The sequence below is a fragment of the Sminthopsis crassicaudata genome, chromosome 5 (genome assembly GCF_048593235.1).
Source record: "Sminthopsis crassicaudata isolate SCR6 chromosome 5, ASM4859323v1, whole genome shotgun sequence".
Taxonomy (NCBI): Eukaryota; Metazoa; Chordata; class Mammalia; order Dasyuromorphia; family Dasyuridae; genus Sminthopsis; species Sminthopsis crassicaudata.
The window spans coordinates 254,599,719-254,620,230 of NC_133621.1; the positions used below are offsets into that span (position 1 = coordinate 254,599,719).

Below are 20,512 nucleotides of genomic sequence, written 5' to 3' on the forward strand. Positions count from 1 at the left end.
TATAAAAAAAAGTCCTTTGATTTTTTTTTTTATTGGCAGCCAGCCTTTCACTATTTGCCCTTCTGCTCTTTAAACCTGCAATTCAATCAAGGCTTTATTAACAAGAGCTGGACATCTTAGAGAGAGAAAGGAGAATTTGAAAAATTATTCATGATGATTTTTTAGAATGATGAATAAACTGTTTCAAATGAGGTTTATTAGCCAATCAGTACTTCTAACCAATTACTTAATTGGTACCAATCTGTAGTGGTAGAAGGAGTTTCCCATGCAGCCCTCTCTACCCAGATGAAATTAGAGTGAGACAGACAGAGAGAAAGGATGGATAAATAGATATGGAGAGAGGGATAGATAGATGGAAGAAAGGAAAGGAAAGGAGAGGAGAGAGGAAAAGAGAAGAGAGGGGGAGAGAGGAGAGAGGAGGGAAAGAAAGAGAGTAGGAGAGAGGAGAGTAGGAAGGCAGGGAGAGAAGAAAGGAAAGGAGAGGAGAAGAAAAGAGAGGAAAAAGTGCATAAAAAGCATTTATTTTCACAAAATTATCCTCACAAGAAATTAATAGATAGATATTTGTGTTCAACTATCATGCAGTCAGTCACATCATTATAATTCCTGTATTCTAAGGATAAACACACAGTAAACCTGAAATTGAAAAACAAGTTATGTTTCTGTCCGAAGGAACAGAGGTATACCTTCACTTAGAAGTAAATCCAAAGAAAATTAAAGTAAAAAACTTCATTAAGAAACAGGAAGAATAAAGGATCATCAGATGATTCATACTGCTGCTAACTTCTTGGATCCTAGACTCAAAAGAAGAAAAATAAATGAGTTCATCCTCTGCCATATTTGACTTGGTTATAAAACAAGCAGAATGCTTGTGATTCAATGTTGGAAAGGTACTTTCAGATGTTAGAGAATACAAAACAATTTCCAGTGTCTGTTCCAGGATCTTAAGCTGGGCAGCTGCCAAGCAGAGCCTTCCTGCAACATGATGACAAAGGCTTTGTTTGGAACAAAATAAGCCTCTCTTTTTGTTCTTAGGCTGCTTCAAATTCTTCCATTTTCTTCATTCAGCATGAGAAAGAAACTAGCCTCGGTTTGAAAACACAGCAGATCTCAAGGAAGGACATAGAAAAGGGTGGAGACTTCAATATGGGGAAACCTAAATTTTCACAAGTGTGTCAGTGACTAAAATGAAGAAAAGCCAAAAGTATTTACTATAATGGAGAATTCTTACTGCCTCTTTCAGTTTCAAAAATTGGATCATGGGATCTCATTTTGTGTAGCTGCCAAAAAAATAGATGCAGTCTTGCAGAACTTAATGAGGGGCAAGTCTGGCTCTACTCAGTCCTTTTCCATCTTGTGTTCTGTTCTGAACCTCCCATTACAGGATGGAGAACATGTAGAGCAGGACTTTAAAGTAGGGCCTATTGTAGGAATGGAAATTTGGGACCTGGAGAAGAGAAGACATGGGGGGAATATGATGACTTATCAAATATTAGTAAGGTAATCATGTTGATTGGTTTTTAAAACTGTTTACTTTCTTTTTTTATTATAGCTTTTTGTTTACAAGATATATGCATGGGTAATTTTTCAGCATTGACAATTGCAAAACTTTTTGTTCCAACTTTTCTTCTCCTTCCTCCCACTCCTTCCCCCAGATGGCAGGTTGACCAATACATAAAACTGTTTTCCACCCATCACCCATCGAGAAGGCAAAAAATATATTACCCATTATACATGTGAAATATGTATACACATTATCCATTTACCTAGTATATACATGGGTATGCTATGTATACCCATAGAAATACATATTTGCCATTGTTCACTCATTTCAATTGTGTCTAATTCTTGAGTTTCTTTGGAGTTTTCTTGGCTAGAATACAGAAATTATTTATCATTTCCAGCTCATTTTATATATATATATATATATATATATATATAAATTTGCCCAGGTTCAATCAGCTAGGAAGTATCTAAGGCTGGATTTGAACTCAAGATGAGTCTTCCTGAGTCCTAGCCCATTGTTTTATCCACTGAATTACCTGCCTTCTCTAGAAATACATGAGAGGGAAGCAAGAAAAATTAAGTGACAAACATAGGCTTCAATCTTCACTCAGAGTCCATTAGTTCTCTCCCTAGAGGGAGATCACATTTTTCATCATGACTCCCTTGGAGCAGTGGATGTAGGTCATGGTATTAAGGCAATCTTGTTGAAGAAGGATCAGATTGTTCTGCTTGACCCTGGGGGTAGAAAGGGAAGGAATAGGAATCATAAAAAGGCCAATTTATACTTAAAAAAGACATTCATCAGTTAGTACTGTCCAAAAGTATACTGGATTTCATATCATTGAAGGTCTTCAAGTTAATTAAACAGGGCATTGATTTTAGTCCTGGATTGAACATGGTGCAGTGGTTATAGAGCTGATTTCAGAGTCAGGAAGTTCAGATCCTATCTCTGACCCATACTGGCTTTATGGTCTTGGGCAAATCATTTGACCTCTCACTGCCACAAATATCTAAGACCACGAGTTACAGAGAAGATGCTGACCTGAAGTGGTAGCAAGAATTTCCTCCCCTGGGAGTTCCCTATACCAATGAAATTATGGATTTCTTCCCTATCTCTGTCTCATTCATCAAGTTAGCAGGACAACTTTTAAATGTTATAATTATTTTATGAATGATTCTCAGACAGTCCCAGTCTGTTATTTGACATGTTGTTTACATGGTCTTGGGGCAAGAGAAAAACTTTTTGGCAAAATCTCTTTTCTTAACTCCATCCCACTTGCCTAGGATCACTGAGGCCTCTCTTGCCATCCTCCTTTTTAGGAGACTTGAACCCTGGAGCCATAGGAGAATACAACAGATTCATTCAGCCTCATCCTTCATATTTCATCTTAAATTATCTTAGGGGCACATAAATATAGATGGATGGATGGATGGATGGATGAATAAATGAATAGCATTTATTAAGCACTTCTATTTGCACACAAATAGAAAAACCAGATAGTCTCTGATCTCAAGAATCAGCATATATAAGCAATTTCAGCTGTAAATTAAATAGAAAAAGCCGTTGATCCTCAGGGCAGCAAAGCATTTTTTCCTAATGTTCTTTGCAATTAAAAAAAAAACCCATCACTATATCTCTTTCTGATATTGGCATCCGAATGAGGTCAAAGGTTATCTTCTAAGCCTTTTCTCTTCAAGATGCATTAAGTGCTACCAAGAAAGGGGGAAAAAGCAGTACCTGTGCCATTCTCTTCAGAAATCACAAGAGGATGGCCCCTAACTTAGTCATCTTGCTTCTTCTGAAACCATGGCTGGAGCTATTATTCTACAATAAGAGAGAAAATACCAGGAAACAGACCTCTAAAGAGCCTTCTAAAAAAATGAGCTCCATTTTCTTCCTTTGTTTAAAAAAATTGTGATCCCCCAAATTACTGTAGAATTAGATTATGGTCCATAAGAAGAACTGTCATCTGAGAGAACAGGAGTGCCTGAAATGCCTAATTGAAATGGTTAGTGTAACCTGATTCCACTGTGTGAAAGCAGCATAGGGAGGTCCCCAGAGGGGCTATTGTGGAAAGGAGATAAAAGACGGCCAAGATAACCCTCTTCCTAATGAGCATTTTTGAACAGCAATTTTGTTCATTTACATTTCTCTTGTCTCTGAAAGTTCAGATGTATTTGTCTGTGCTTTGTATTAATTTTCTGTTATATTGATTATAATGCTATTATTTTTGTAGACAGTGAAAAGTAATTTATTCCACTTAGATTCTCTTGATTTGAACATTAATTCCCCAGGAGTAAGTAGACACTTAAAGGAAAATTTAGCAAATTATACTGAGTGTTCCATCCTTCTTGTGCAAGGGAGCATAGAACTGGAAAGACCAAAAATAAGACATTTACCCAAAATTAATTTATATTTGGATAAATCGCTGTATTCCTTTAGAACTCAATTTTATGTCTGTATAGGATTGGTTTGTATAGCTTCTAAGGAACACTTCCAAATAAAAGTCCATAGGAGAGTTCCATTAATAACTAAGCTTCTTAAAGGTAGGCAACTAATTTCAAGATTTAGAGAAAGATGGAAAAGGGAATATAGAGGAGGATTAAATATATATATATATATATATATATATATATATATATATATATATATATATATATATATATATATATATATAATTATTTTAACTTCACAATCAACTATTCAAAAATGCCTAAGTACCATCAGATTTAGAAGCAGGGAGGAACCTTAGAGTTCACAGTGTCAGGACCATTTCAAAATATCCTTTTTAGTTTGGAAATAAGGCTGGCTAAGTGAATTAATTTGAGATGGTAAGAAATTTTTTTGTGTAACATTTTGATAAATTTTTTTGAGATTTAACTGGGATTCTCACATTCATTTTTAAAAATGTTTAACAGTGAAAATAAATAATGATGTTTGGGAAGGGGGGAGGGGATGAAGAGACTGTTGAGAGCAGGGGTCAAAAATAATTGGTCTACTCTGTCATTTAATTAAAAAAAAATGGAAAAAACAAAATTGACTTCTTTATCCACATTTTTTTGCATTCCAACTAGAGTTCTCTTCGTCAATAAATACAATATTAAATGATAGCCATCTCTGGAGGGAGGGGAAAGAAGAAAGAAATTAAAAAGAAATTTACATGATAACTATTATATATCTAAAAGGAATAGCAAGTTATGCATAATAGATTTGCAGTTTCATATGGAATTGTCTTTTTTATTATACAATGTCTTGGAAATGCTTATTTTATTCTGTTAATTAAAAATAAAATTAATTTTAAAAATAAATGCAATTTAATACCTTTATTAAATGCATATTGGCCTTTTTCTATAAGTTACAAACCCAGAGGGCAATGAAAAGGATAGATTTAATGAGAGTAAAACTGAATTCAAATCACAGCTCTCCCAATTCATCTGTGTTTATGAAGGTCATTTCTCTTTATGGAGTTCCAGTTTCCTCATCTGTAAAATGAATGTTACTATATAACATCTGAGAATATCATCCAGAATTGGTGAAATCAAAGGTGTGCTAGTAAATGTTTAACAACAAATTTATTTTTTGGGGGGGAGGGAGGAAATGGGTACATATGTACAGTGTACATTTAGATTTAATCTGCATTATTCACAATTTTCTCTATCACTTTCTTAAGTGTAGACAAACAACAAAACAATAAAGTCCTGATTTGTAGCATTTGACAGTTTCAAGATGCAAATGTTCACATTCAAAATTTAACAATTGTATAAGCTCAATCCACTTTTACCCTAACTAAAGCCCAAACCTTAGCAAGTTGATCCTATTACAAAATAAAAGGCTATTTATTTGGTTTTCTTTTTTGAGCTAGAATAATGGCAAGATCATCCAAAGAATTCTGTGATACTTTTCATTCTTTAAATGCCATCATGGTTTCATTTTTTTACACTGTTGACTTCAAAATTTGTATTCATGGTTTAACTTCAAAATTTTTATTAATGGTTTCTTCCAGTATGGGAGGAGTGTAAGAGCTCCCTCTACTGAGGTAGATAGTATTCAGTCTTCCCACATAAAAGAATTACCTGAGGCTTAGAATGGTTAAATGAGTTACTAATAAAGAAAAGATCATAAAACTAGGAGTCTCCCAGATCCAAATATAGCCTTAATATCCATCATATTGATAAATGTTAGAAATAAAAAATAATTGGATATAAAAACTATTTGAAATGAACTGAAAGTAGCATCAGATTTAACTCCCTAAGATTTTATAGATTTTGACATGATTCTTATTCTCACAATGCTTATAAATTATATTTTTAAAACATGTTTCTGCTCATTTGTTTAAAAAATAACAAATAGGCTTTTATTTGTTTTTATAGCAAGAGAAGCTGGGTGATATCTGTTTCTCCCTCCGCTATGTACCCACTGCTGGCAAGCTGACTGTTGTCATCCTTGAGGCAAAGAATCTGAAGAAGATGGACGTGGGTGGCTTATCTGGTGAGTGTACAAGTGATGCTGTAAGTGAGAATCCCTTCTGGTGGGCGCAGGTTCAATGTGAAAGAATTCCTGAACCTGAAATATTAGTGGCAAAAAAGGATGTTTTATTATTGGCACCATAGAAGCCAGCTTTGTTAGAAAGACTGACTTCCTCAGTGACAAAGTCCTGGCAGAGAAATAAAGGTCCTAGCAGAGAAATCCTGATAGAGAAATAAAACGCGTTATTGCTGAGAAGAGAATGTCTTCACGGTGGGCAGGAGTCCGGGCAGGCAACTGTGCCAAGGAGAGAGATATTCCTTGACAAGGCATAATCCTGCTCTGGGCATTCTGCAAGAAATGAGTTTAAAATTGCCTTTTAAGAGACTGAAGTTTCAATTGAATGAGATTCCTTCAATGTTGTCACTGCCCCCAGGCCTAAATTTCCAGTTGAAGGAGACCACTTAACTTCCAGCTACTAGGAGTGGTCCTGGACTAATTTTCAGCTCAAAAGAAGGTGCAGCTACTCAACAGAAATATCAGGTCCAGATCTCCAGCTAAATGAGACCATTTAAGTTCTAGTTAAGTAGGGAGTGGTCCTGGGCTAATCTTAAGGAAGCCACTTAACTACCCCTAAGGGTCAGAAGAGAGTTTCTCAGAGTTCATGGCTTCCCCCCCAAAGTCAGAGAGGACAGTTTCAGGGTTCCCCTATCACAAGGTCAATAGCCAATATGTTGCCAATGACTTCAACACATGCTATTCATTGCCCAGTGTGTATTACTGTAAGCCTCTCATTTTGGGGGGTCTTTGGAAGTGAAAGAAAGAAGCAGAGGGGAAAGTTCTCCCACTCATGCTGAATACATTATCTTTTATTTAAGATTTTTTGCATAAGCATATGCCCATACATAGTTAAAATTACCTCCTGAATGATTTAGGACTTAGAACATGGACTAGAAAACTCCTGCTAGTTAAACTTATATGTTTTACTGTTGCTTAAAGATCAATTCATGAAAGGAAAGGGGGGCTAATGGAGTACATTTTCTGCACAAATCAATCTGTTATTGCTGAGGCAAAGCATGTTGCTGCATAGGTCTTTGTCTCTCCATGGAAATATGACTTTCACAAGCAAACTCCATTCCATTTTCCCCATCCCTCATCCTTTCCCATATAATTTGAGTTAGAGAATCAACATGGTATATAGTGACTAGAAAACTAACCACAGAGTCAAGAAGATATGTGTTCAAATCCTGTTCCTTTTATTTACTGGATAAGTCACTAAGCCATTATTTTTGTTTGTTTGTTTGTTTAGTCATTTTCAGTCATATCCAACTCCTAGTAAGCCCTTTTGGGATTTTCTTGGCTCAGATAATGGAGTACTTTGCCATTTTTTTCTCCAGTTCATTTTATAGATGAGGAAACTGAAGCAAACAGGATTAAGTAAGTTTCCCAGGTTTCATATAGCTATTAAGTTCCGGACGCCTCATTTTTCATCTGACTGTGTGTATGTGTTTGTATGTATGTGTGTATATGCCTGGCATATAATAAATGCTTAATAAAGACTTTTTGATTGATTACCACCACATTTCAGAAGGATTGCCATTTGCATTCATTGGAAAGGTACTTCTACTATTGGCATATTGGTATGACCAGATTAATTATATTTCAAACTTTCTAGAAAATCATGAGGGAAAAGATAACTGATTTTTTTGACCTAATTCTTGTCCTTTGTGTCACATGTACCTACTATGGAACATTTATTATTATTACTATACATATTATTTATTAATGAACATTATTCATTATTATATATATTAATAGCACTTGGTATTATTAATAATCTGATTAAGGTTACAGTTCTTTGTAAGGAAGCAGGTTGGTCCTTTTAGGCTAATTGTTAATAGGCTATGAGAACACAACTTGAAAAGCGTGCATTCTGAGATACAGCTACTGAGACATGCTGACACAGAGCTTCATTTATTGGTTCATTAACTTGCCAACTAATGTGTCATTTCTCCCCTGAGCTCATGTTACTTCCCAGTTATGTCGCAGGCACCTTTGAGGACTACATGAATTCCTTCAAGTTACCACAACTTGTTTAGGATCTTACTGTTTCAGTGTGCCTAAGAGTAATTTAGAAGCAGAAGATACAGCTCCCTCTAAGAATATAAAAGAGTATTTAATGAACCCAGATGTGAGCGACGCAGAGATGTTTGTCTTCACAAGAGAAATTAATTCCCAGGGCACTATTCAGTATTCAGAAGTAGTATCTTTAGAATGCTTTTTGACGCCTTTCTCTTCCTCCCACTTCTCACCAGCTGTCAGGTCCTGCCAATTGGTTTGTTGCTGTTATTGTTCAATCATTTCAGTCATGTCCAATTTTTCGTGACCCCATTTAGGTTTTCTTGGTAAAGATACTGGAGTGGTTTGTCATTCCTGCTCTAACTCATTTCACAGATGAGGAAAGTGAGGAAAAAAGACTTATGCAGTTTGTCCAGGGTCACATAGTTAATGAGTATCTGACCCTTCTATGAAGTTAGGAAGGGGAGTCTTCCTCATTCTAAGCCCAGTGTTCTATTCTGGTTGGCTTGATTATTGTTGTTGTTGATCCTTTCTAACCCTCAGCACAATCCAAGCTTACTTACAGCAGTAAGTAAGACCACCTAATAATTCTTCCAATCGGTCTGTATAATATCAACATTTTGATTTCTGATTGAACTGTAATTTCTTTGGAATAAAACAGTCTTAGGTTAGAAAGCTCCCACCACCAATTTAGTTAGAAACCTTCTCTGCAACTTAGGGTCTAGGAATCTCAATTTATCTCACCTAGTCTGCATTGAGGCACTCAGGAACCCGAGTTCAAATCCAGCCTCAGTGACTGTGAACACTTTGTATCTGTTTCAGTTTCCTCAATTGTAAAATGACACTCATACTAGAACTTACCTCTCAGAATTATGTGAGAATCAAACAAGGCAATATTTATAAGTGATAAACTTTTTAGCACGGCCTGACATATAGAAAGCACTCAGTAAATGCTTGTGTCCTTTCTTCCTTCCTCTTGAATTCAGTCCTTTATAGATAATCCACCCAAAATATAAGGGCCCTTCCTCTACATCCCTCAATATTATTTCAATATTGACCCCTTACTCTCATTCTCTTGTTGGCCCATCTTGTTTTCCAGCCATATATTTCTCTGATGACATTCCTAAAAAAGCTTAAGATTTCCAACTTCTGAAAGCAGATGAGGGGAAGCACTCATTGGTTATATGAATGCCAGGAAGGAAGATTTGCTAAATGCTTCACAAACATTATTATATTAATGCCAAGGCTTTTCTGTTATTTTTTTCATTTAAACTTTCATGTTATTGACTTCTAAATGGATATTGAATTTTCGTTCTTTATAGATCCACATTAATATAATTATAATATACATACTTCCATGCCTCTCACATGTTCTTCCCTTAACAAACTTCTCTGGGCCTCTCACATCTATATTCACTTAATTCTCACTTTCCTATCAATAAATAGCCTTTTTGCAAGGCAAATGTATACATTTATTTATTCCAAACATGGGGTTTCTAAACAAGAATAGCTACCCTCTTTCTCAAATATCATACTGTTTTAAAAACTTAGAAATCTGGGTTTTCTAATTGGATTCTACTTTGTCCCTACATTTCAAAATTAGAAGTCCAACTGTGTTTTCAACTGCAAATTAGATAAAAAACAGTTATTTCAAACTGTAAAAAAAATCACATTATCTTAGTTTGTAAATGACTGGAGAGCTTTTACCACAATATTTTCCTTTCAACTTCAATTTACCACATTAAGTGTAATATTAGCAAATTGAAAGCTAATGTTTTAGGGAGAAGCTCTGTTTAGTCATGAGTTGCTATATGCTAATAATCACATGGGGATTTTTTGCAATGTTTATAATACTAACTTAGCTTTTAGTACAAAAAATAGTGCTATTACACAAGGGTTTTCTTCTTTTTTTAATAGTAGTTTTTCCAATTACATGTAAAGAAAAATTTTAATATTTATTTCCTAATTTTTTTGAATTCCAAATTTCCTCCCTCCCTCTTTAAGATAGTAAGACATTTAATATAGATTATATACGTGTAATCATGTAAAACCCATTTCCATATTAGTCATGTTGTGAAGGAAAAAACAGATCAAAACAAAAAAAAAGTTAAAATAGTATACTTCAATCTCCATTCAGACTTCATCAGTTCTTTCTCTGGATATATATAGTACCATTTTTTATCATGAGTCTTTTGGATATATCTTGGATCATTGTATTTTTTAAAATTAATTTTATAATTATAATTTTTTTGACAGTACATATACATGAGTAATTTTTCCAAATTTTCCCCTCCCTCCCTCTACTCCCTCCCTAAATAACAGGTAATCCCACACATATTAAATGTGTTACAGTATAACCTAGATACAATATACATGTGTAAATCCAATTTTCTTGTTGCACGGTAAGTAACCTGGGTAGAAAGACAAGTAGTGCAAATAGTTTACATTCAATTCCCAGTGTTCCTTCTCTGGGTGTAGCTGTTTCTGTCCATCATTGATCAACTGGAAGTAAGTTGGATCTTCTTTATGTTGAAGATTTCCACTTCCATCAGAATGCATCCTCATACAGTATTGTTGTTGAAGTGGTTCTGCTCATTTCAATCAGCATCAGTTCATGTGAGTCTCTCCAAACCTCTCTGTATTCATCCTGCTGGTCATTTCTTACAGAGCAATAATATTCCATAACATTCATATACCATAATTTACCCAACCATTCTCCAATTGATGGACATCCATTCATTTTCCAGATTCTAGCCATTACAAAAAGAGCTGCCACAAACATTTTGGCACATTCAGGTCCCTTTCCCTTCTTTAGTATTTCTTTGGGATATAAGCCCAGTAGTAGCACTGCTGGATCAAAGGGTAGGATCATTGTATTTTTGAGAAAAACTAAGTTAAACATAATTGACCATGACACAGTGTTGCTGTTATTATGTATAGTATTCTCCTATTTTACTCACTTCACATCAATTCATGTGTTTTCAAGTTTTTCTGAAATCTGCCTACTTGTCATTTCTTATAGCACAATAGTATTCCAATATACCACAACTTTTTCAGCCATTCTCAATTGATGGGCATCCCCTCAATTTCCAGTTCTTTGTCACTCCAAAAAGAAGTGCTATAAACATTTTTATACATGTGGGTCCTTTCCCCGTTTTTATGATCTTTTTGGAATAACAGACCTAGTAGTGCTATTGCTGTATCAAAGGGTGTGAATAGTTTGATTGCCCTTTGGATGGGTTTTATTTTTCTTTCCTTTTTTCTAGTGATAGAAGGAGGAAAGGGAGAGAAAAATGATTTGGTTTTTTTTTCTTAAATAAAAGGAATACATTTTTAAGTTCTATGGCTTAACAGAAAGAATATTATTATTGGTTTTATAAATGTAGGACATGGATTCAAATCCTGCTTCTATCATTTGTTAATTGTGTGATTTTTTTTTAACAATCACTTAACTTCAAGCAACTTTAATTTCCTCATCTACAAAATTAGGAAGGTTGAATTTTTCTGTTTTTAATATCCCTTACAATTCTAAATCTGATTCCATTATCTTACTCTTATAATAGGATACAGTTGAGATTCACTTTGGATAGTTACACTGGAGAGAATAATTACACTTCTGCAATCACAAATCTATTTAAGCTCTTCTTCAGTGGTTTAAAGAAAATGGAAGAGTAGATTCAACATGACTGAATATTGTTGCTAGAGATCTGTTCTGGAAATTATTACATTGTCAACTTTGGAGCTCCAAAGGTACAAAGCACTAAAGTTCTCAACTTACTGCATTGTTATGACATAGCACTACATTCCTAATAGGAGATTTAGTACCATGTGCTATCTTCTTGGAAATATTTCAGCATTACATGGGATATAAGATAGGCAGATTATTTTAACAAAGATTGTCCTTAAGGTGAAGAAATTCAAATAGCTTTATAAGCAGCAAGGCTGATTGTAATTAAAATAACTCTTTATGGGAAGTATTTGGTCCATGAAATACTTGATCTGACTGGCTGTGAGAAATACTAAAGAAGGTATTTTTTACATAGAAAAGAAAAAAAGAAGTTAGACAAAGTAAACTCTCATGTTTCCTTCAACAATAAGATTTCATGGTACTAAATCAAGAATAAGACAACCCAGATACTCAGTGAGAAAGAAACGTCTCTGTCTTCTCTTATTGTCACAGTTTTCCTTGAGTACTCATTGACTGAGTAAACTAGAGAGAGTGTTTGGATGTAATTATCATTACTTATAAATAAATGGTTTACAGAATTATGCAAGGGAAATGGTTATCTCTTCAAACAAGTGTTCAGAATTTACAACTTGTCTAGGAGTCCAGAATAATAGAATTTAGAGTATGTAGGATCTTGGGTTATTCATTCTCAGAACCCAGTATCTTTTCAAGAAAATTTTATTCAGCAAAAAATGAAGATATTAACTGTGCCCTTTCTAAGAAATCATGCTAAATGTTGGGAAAATGCTGTCTCTTTTGAAATCTAGACTATTTAATGGATTGTGAGGGAAAGATTTGGTAACAGGGAACTAGAAACATCAATAATCGATCTGTTTATATTTAGAGAATTCTGATTTAGATACAATCTAGTCCAATCCCTTCCATTCACTTTACAGATGAGAAAATTGAGACCCTGGGAGAGAAAATAATTTGCCCAGGGTCCCAAAGGTAATTAGTTTTAGAGCTGGTATCTGAATCCAGACCTTCTGCCTCCCTAATGGATTCTCTTTTTCATTGAATTTCATTGAATACAAGCTTAGTACTGAAACCCTTTATTTCTCTCTGCCCTTTTGTCTTCTCTATCCTCACGCATCCTATTATACCATGATTGCATCATTTCAACCATTCTTGTAACTACTCTGTCACATTTTTATACTCTCCAGATTAAAAATTAAAACTTTGATAATTTAGAAACATAGTTGATGTTATTAATTATTAGTATTATTTTCCCTTAGATATTCAAAATTTTATTATGGGTAAGCTGTGCTATCCACTGGGAAAAAAGAAAGATTGATATAATATTGCATTAGTCCTAACAATAACACTTTTATTGGCCAGGTAAGAAATATGTACAAATAAATAATAGAAAATAGAATTTGATCACTATTGATCAGAGAAATGCAAATTAAAACAATTTCTTCAACAACAAATCCTTCAATTCCAACAATTGTTGATGAATGTTGGAGGGAAGGTGGGAAAACTGGGACACTGATACATTGTTGGTGGAGTTGTGAAAGAATCCAGCCATTCTGGAGAGCAATTTGGAACTATGCTCAAAAAGTTATCAACTGTACATACCCTTTGATCCAGCAGTGTTTCTACTGAGTTTGTATCCCAAAGAGGTTGTGGAGCAGCTAGGTGGCACAGTGGATAGAATACCAGCCCTGATGTCAGGAGGACCTGAGTTCAAATCTGGTCTCAGACAATTAACACTTCCTAGCTGTGTGACCCTGAGCAAGTCACTTAACCCCAATTGCCTCAGAGGAAAAAAAAAAAAAAAGCTCTTAATGAGGGGAAGGGACCCACAAATGCAAAAATGTTTGTGCCAGCTCTTTTGTAGTGGCAAGAAACTAGAAATTGAGTGGATGTCTGTAATGTTCTCAGTGGTTTTCTGGTGGTCTCTGGGATAGCCTTCTTTTCAGTTCAATAATCACCATAAGAATAGCCCGGTATTAAAGTCCAAATCCTTTATTGTCTCCTTGGCCTGGTACTCTGCTAGCTTTCTCATGGCCTTCAGAGGGGATTTGGTTTCAGTGGAGAAATGAAAGAGGAGAGCTTGTCACCAAGGTGATGTGAGATGAGATGAATGAATTTGAGTCCAAGGGCTTGTGCTTCAGCCTCCAAGTCCGCTTATCTTCTCTATCTCTCACTCTGGCTAAGGCTCCCAGCTTATATGCTCTACACTGAGTATAAACCAATCATTATATCACTAGGAAACCATTATTTGTTGTAAGATTAAATCAATCACACTGAACTTAGAGAACTATTAATCACCGTGCTGAACTAGATAACCATTGACTCATCAATTCCACTGACTTAACATCTTGTAAGAATCTTTGTTTCAGAATTATGGCCCATAACAGATGCCCATTAGTTGGGGAATGGCTTAGTAAGTTATAGTATATGAGTGTCATGGAATATTATTGTTCTTTAAGAGACAATCAGCAAGATGATTTCAGAGAGGCCTGAGGAGACTTACATGAACTGATGCTAAGTGAAATGAGTAGAACAGGAGATCACTGTAAATGGCAACAACAAAATTACATGATGATCAATTCTGATGGACATGGCTCTTACCAATGAGATGACCGATACCAGTTTCAGTGATCTAGTGATGAAGAGAGCCGTTCTACACCCAGAGAGAGGACTGTGGGAACTGAGTGTGGACCACAACATAGCATTTTCACTCTTTCTGTTGTTGTTTATTTGCATTTTGTTTTCTTTTTCAGTTTTTTCCCCTTCTTGATCCAATTTTTCTTGTGCAGCAAGTTAACTGTATAAATATGGATTTATTAGATTTAACACATATTTTAACATATTTAACATGTATTGGATTACCTGACATCTAGGGGAACAGGTGGCGGGAAGGAAGGGAAAATTTAGAACACAAGGTTTTGCAAAGGTCAATGTTGAAAAATTACTCCTTCATATGTTTTGTAAATAAAAAGCTTTAATAAAATATATAAACATAAAATTGATTTTTTAAAAAAGAAAATAGAATTTGAAAGGTACATTTAAAAGGTACAAATAGAATTTTGAGAGTTAATTTTAAAAATGGAAATTATTTCTAGCTGAGAGAATCAGTGAAGGTTTCCTGTAAAGGAGATACTGTGTTAAGTTGAGATTTTAAGGATACATAGATATTCTTTCTCCTGCCTTATGTCCATTCTATACACGTAATGGCAGAAGTAGGCCCAGTACCTCTTTTGGAATCTTTTCCAGAAAACTGTTCTTGGCCGCTGCTTTTGTACACCCACCATTGGAACAGAAAGCATAGCAAGCAACACCACACAGTTTTTTGCTGTTATATGAACAAAAAACCAAGTAGCCAAAAGTGGGGCCAACAAATGAAATGGCAAAGACTTCTCTGAGCCAATTGGATGGCAGGATGCAAATCAATTTGGCTCCAGTTCCCAGATCAGGCAGGAGTATGCAAATGAAATGGCAGAGTATTTGAGTTAATGAACCATCAATATGCAAATAACCTGGCAGTGATGTAAGAAGGCTTCATCATAATTTTAGTCTTGGAGATTATAATGTAAAATTAATTCTGGGATATTTTAGAGTATTTAATTAATTGTTGATCTAGTTCTTAGATGTGAACTCATTGATTTAGAAAAAAAAATTCCTTCATTCATGAAACTTGAAATGAGATCACCATAAAGATACATAATAGTTAACCTAGAAGGACTCCCTAGGCAAATCATTTCTCTGGGACTCAATTTCCTCATCTGTAAAACAGGGATAATATTAGTACTTCTCTCACAAGATTGTTTTAAGGATCAATTGAGATATCATAAAGTACTTTACAAACCTTCAAGAACAATATAAAAACTTATTATTATTTTTATTCTTTCACAATGTTTCCAGAAAAATATTCCTTTATGCATAGATCTCATCATGTCATTTCTCTGTTCAAAAATCTCTAGTGTTTTTAATCTTCCAAGTAAAACTCATATTTCTTTATCTGGCAGCCTTTCTTTGTAGGTTTTTTTTGGTTTGTTTGTTTTTTGTTTGTTTGTTTTTTACTGCTCTCCAGACACTTTATTTTCCTAGCCTCTTTTTTCTGGATATACTCTATATTTCTTCACTATTTTATTTGCCTAGAATATCATTCTTGCACATTTTCAGCTACCAGATTCTCATCTATCCTTTAATGAAAATTAAATATTATTTCTTCCCTTAAAGTCTCTTACTGGCAATAGAGAGAACTCAGCATGTAATTTTGTTGTTACCTGGTTTGGGGTCCTATTCCACAACCCAACTACTTATTCTTGAAAACCCTTGTATAAACCAGCATCTTTTATGTGAAAAGTCTTATCACCATCTCCTAGATTAGCACATATTTGTCTGTCATTTTATCTTCCATCTTAGCCTATATAGAAATGAAATGCAGAACAGGTCATTTTCAATGGAAAAGTCAGGAATAAGGGCAAAGGTGAAACAATCAAATCAGTGCCTCTTAAAAGATGGGGGACAGTGGAGAGTAAGTGAAGAGAGTTGGACCAAGAAGCACAGGGAGTCATGAATTTGGAGTCTGAAGTCATTTCAAAGGCTTCTTTCCCAATCCCCTGGGAAGTGAGACCCAGAGAACTCTCACAACTTGCCTAAAGTCACCCACATAATAAATGGCAGAAAAAACATTTGAAATCAAATCTTCTGCTCAGTAGACAAGCACATGTTCTACTGAGCCAGGTTAAGCCCTAGTGTGCCAAAGGTGATCATGGCACCTGGCATAGAGGGGGCTGAAGGTAAATTTTACCTTTTTGTCTACAATTAGCTCTAGAAAGGAATGTACCACAAAATGTGTAGTAATAATGTTAAATCTTCCTGGACATACAAAATATCACTGAAACATTTTAGCTGGAAATGCCACACTTAATTTTTTTTTTTTTTAATTTATGGAAGAAAAAAAGCATTTCCATAACATAGTACAATAAAAGGTTATTTGCATGTGGAATTTCAAATCTACTATTAAATATACAACAAAATTACAATCTAAATTTCTTTTTTCCCTTCCTTTCTACCTTCCCCAGAGAAAACTAGTATTACACATGTATACACATACATATATACACACATACGTGCATGTATGTATATGTATATATTTGCAAGTATAGGTAATTATCATATATACTTTTATTTACCAGTTCTTCCTCTGGATATAGTGTTTTTCTTCATATGTCCTTTTTTAGGGTTTCTTTCCCCCATAATATTACAACAAAAAAAGATGATTGAAATATTGAACTGGAAGTCTGCTATGAACAACTTGCTATTCCTTTCAAATATACAACAAAATTATCATGTGAATTTATTTTTTTCTCCTTTCTTTCTACTTTCCCCAGAGAAGGCTGCCATTAGACATAAATAGGTATGTGAGGTGTGTGTGTGTGTGTGTGTGTGTGTGTGTGTGTGTGTGTGTGTGTGTAATATAAAATTATTCTAGACATATTTCTGTTTATCATTTCTTTCTCTGGATACAGATAGTGTCTTTCGTTGTTGTCAGGCTATACAAACAAAGCAGCAAGAGTGAAAACCAGATAGTTTCTATTTCATAGGTGTGGGAACTACCTCTACAAATAAATTTAGCAATTGGTTTTTAGTTGAGTAGATATTTTAAAATATTTGCCCAAGGCTCAGAGAAATTGTGCTTTGAATATGGTCACCTAGCTAGCAAGTGTCAGATAGGATCAGAGTTTAATATAGGAAAAAAATCAATAAAAATTGGTAAATGGTGAGGTGATCCAAAAATAATTTCTGAGACTCAACTAACCTATCTATTGAGGAATCTATTGTACCTGGTAAAATTTTATGGTTTGCAGGAATAGTGATAATAACTAGCCCTGTGATTTTATTGGTATACTCAACTTGTGGATGAAATTTCCCTGGAAGTTAGTCTTAGAGAACTGTCTAGATCACTGCGACTTTGTGACCTTGCTTAGCCTCAGAGAGCCATTATGTGTCAGAAGCAGGATAAGAACCCAGATTTTCATGGCTTCAGTGCCAAGAGGGGGGAGGAGAAAAGAAGGAGAGAATATGAGGGCAAAAGAGAGGAGAGAAAAAAGTCAGGAAAGGGAAGATAAGAATAAATGAGAGAAGACAGGAGAGAAGAAGAAAGGAGAAGGGAGAAAAAAGAGGAGAAAATGTTAGGGAAGAAGATAAGAGATGAGGGGAAAGAAGGGAGGGTAGGGGAAGGAAAGAGAAAAAAAGAAAGAGGAGGGGAAGGGAGAAAAGAAAGTCTCCCATCACTTGTTCTTGGAGCCATCTTTCTGGCCCAAAATTTCCACTGCTTCCTTTTCTAAGAATTAATCAACAAATTTTTAGTAATGCATTTCAAAATTTGGCCAGGAATCAAACTGAAGCTCCCTTGTGGATGATCAATATTTAAAAGGAAACTAGTCTGTTTCAGGAAATACATTCCTAACCTTTGGAGGTAGAACAAAAAACATTGCCCTCTCATAATATGTCTTTTGATACCACTTTCAGAGAAAAAAATATATTAGCTGTATGTCTATCTCAGGATGTCAATTTTTATATCTTTATTTGTCCATCTCTATCCTCCACTCTTAACCTCTGTAGCAGAAAAACAAACAAAAAATAATTTCTAGAATTTCCTAGTTATGCAATTGTATTGGAAGAGCCAACAACAATGTGCCTGTGGATTTAAATTATACGTAGCACAATCTTACTAAATAAATTCTATTTTGCCACATTCAATACTGAAGAAATTTTCCCAGTAATAATTTACATTTACATAGTGCTTGGAATTTGGGAAATATTTCCCTCACAAAAACTCTGTGAGACAGAGTGCTACCGCACAAGTATAATCCCCAAGGCACACAGAAATTAAATGACTTGCTCATGGTCTCCAAGCCAATGAATCTGTGAGGTGGGATTCAAAGCCTGTTCATTGCACCATGCTTGTTCCCAGAGAAGCAAGAAAACAAGTAAAAAAAGAAAAATAGGTACTTTTAAAAAGATTCTTCTTTTTGTTTCATCTAAAAACAAGAATATATTCTCAGGCTCATAGACTTAGAAATAGAATAAGCCATTGAGTCCAATTCTCTTATTTTGCACTTGAAGAAATCAGGGCATAAAGAGGTTAAATGATATATCCACGCATACAGCTAATGAGAGTATAGGGTAAAATTCAAACTCAAGTCTTTCTAACCTATCTCAAGCATTCTATGTGTTATACCACCTAGCTGCCTCTGTATATACACAAGGACATAAAGTCCACACAGCTACATGATGTATTGAAAATTACTCTACTTGAGAAATGACTCCATAGACAAATCAATATCAATTTTTATCCTTATTTTGACTTAGGAAACTGCTCTCTTTCCTAAAAACCACATCAAATCAACCAGAAGAAATGTTAAAATTCTGTCCATCACTAGAAGGATTTTGCTAGCTCACTGATCTGAGAGGTAGTATGCTATAATGTCATGAGCATTGAATCTGGAAACCAAAAAAAAATGGTTAAAAATCCTGACTCTGCTCCTTCCACCCTGTATGATCTTGGATAAATTGTTTCTCCTCTCTGTGCCTCAGTTTCCTCATCAATAAAATGAGATCATGTTAGAGAATCACTAAATCTACAAAACTATGATAGCTAGTTATTTCTCACAATTTGAGTATTGTTGCCTTGAATCTGGGGCAGCTAAGTGGTGCCATAGTGCACACAGTGCCAGGCCTGGAGTCAGGAAGACACTTCCCAGTTGTATGACCCTAGGCAGATCACTTAACTCTGTTTGCCTCAGTTTCTTCATCTATAAAATGATCTGGAGAACCAGACTACTCCAGGATCTTTGCCAAGAAAATCCCAAATGGGATCATGAAAAGTTGTGCACAGATGGAATGACTGAATAACAACCTTGAATCTAAACTCAACTTCCAGAAGCAATGTTTTATAGTGGAACAAAAGCCAGATTTAGAGTCAGAAAAATTTGGGTCTTGAATCTCACTTCTTGCACATTCTGGCTATGTGACCAGGGATTCTCTAGATCAGAACTTCTTAAACTTTTTCCCACTTATGGCCTCTTTTTACCCAAGAACTTTTGTAGGTATATAAAATAAGTATACAAATTGAACATTTACTGACAATAAATCACAAAGAAATCACATTTATTAAAAAACAAAAGCACATTTGCATATTAATAAGATTAATGTGCTTGTTTATTTTTACATGAAGAATTAAATCTTGACAGAATATGATACCTTTTACTACTGCCAAATTTTTCACAACCCTAAATTCAGTTACGTAACTGCATAACTGATAGTTTAAGAAGCTTTGATATAAAGTATAAATTGTAGAACAGTTGTTGATAAGTATTGGTAGGACTTTCCTTGGTAAATTCCCCCCATCAACAAAACCGTAGATCTGGACCCTCCAGCCCCCCCCCCCCAAAAAAAAAGAAACTCAAACTTGTAAAAATAAAACAAATTTTAAAAAATAATTTGGGATAAATAAATATATATTTTTAATTTTACCAATATTATAAATAAGTCCAGTCAAACCTAATTTAATGGCCATCATTAGTAATATTATGGAATTATATTTATACTTTTATCTTCTTTTTCCTCTATTTGACTTTTAATAAAAAATAGAAGAGAATGGGATAAAGTCCCCAAAATGGAAATGAAACAAAAGTTAGCCATAAATGCATATAATAATGGAACTTTAGCTCGATATCAATCACAAACTAGGTGGAAGTACCTCCATTTTCTGTGAC

The 20,512-nt window shown here is 34.7% G+C and overlaps 1 protein-coding gene across 9 annotated transcripts in view; it reads left to right on the top strand.

The window, feature by feature from the left end:
* Nucleotides 1-20,512, top strand: part of SYT1 (synaptotagmin 1) — a 662,757-nt gene that overhangs the window by 547,253 nt on the left and 94,992 nt on the right. For all 9 annotated transcript variants that reach the window (XM_074270846.1, XM_074270847.1, XM_074270840.1 and 6 more), the window contains one exon: nt 5,878-5,995. In XM_074270846.1, coding sequence (XP_074126947.1) covers nt 5,878-5,995 — 118 coding nt within the window. The remainder of the gene's footprint in view (nt 1-5,877; nt 5,996-20,512) is intronic.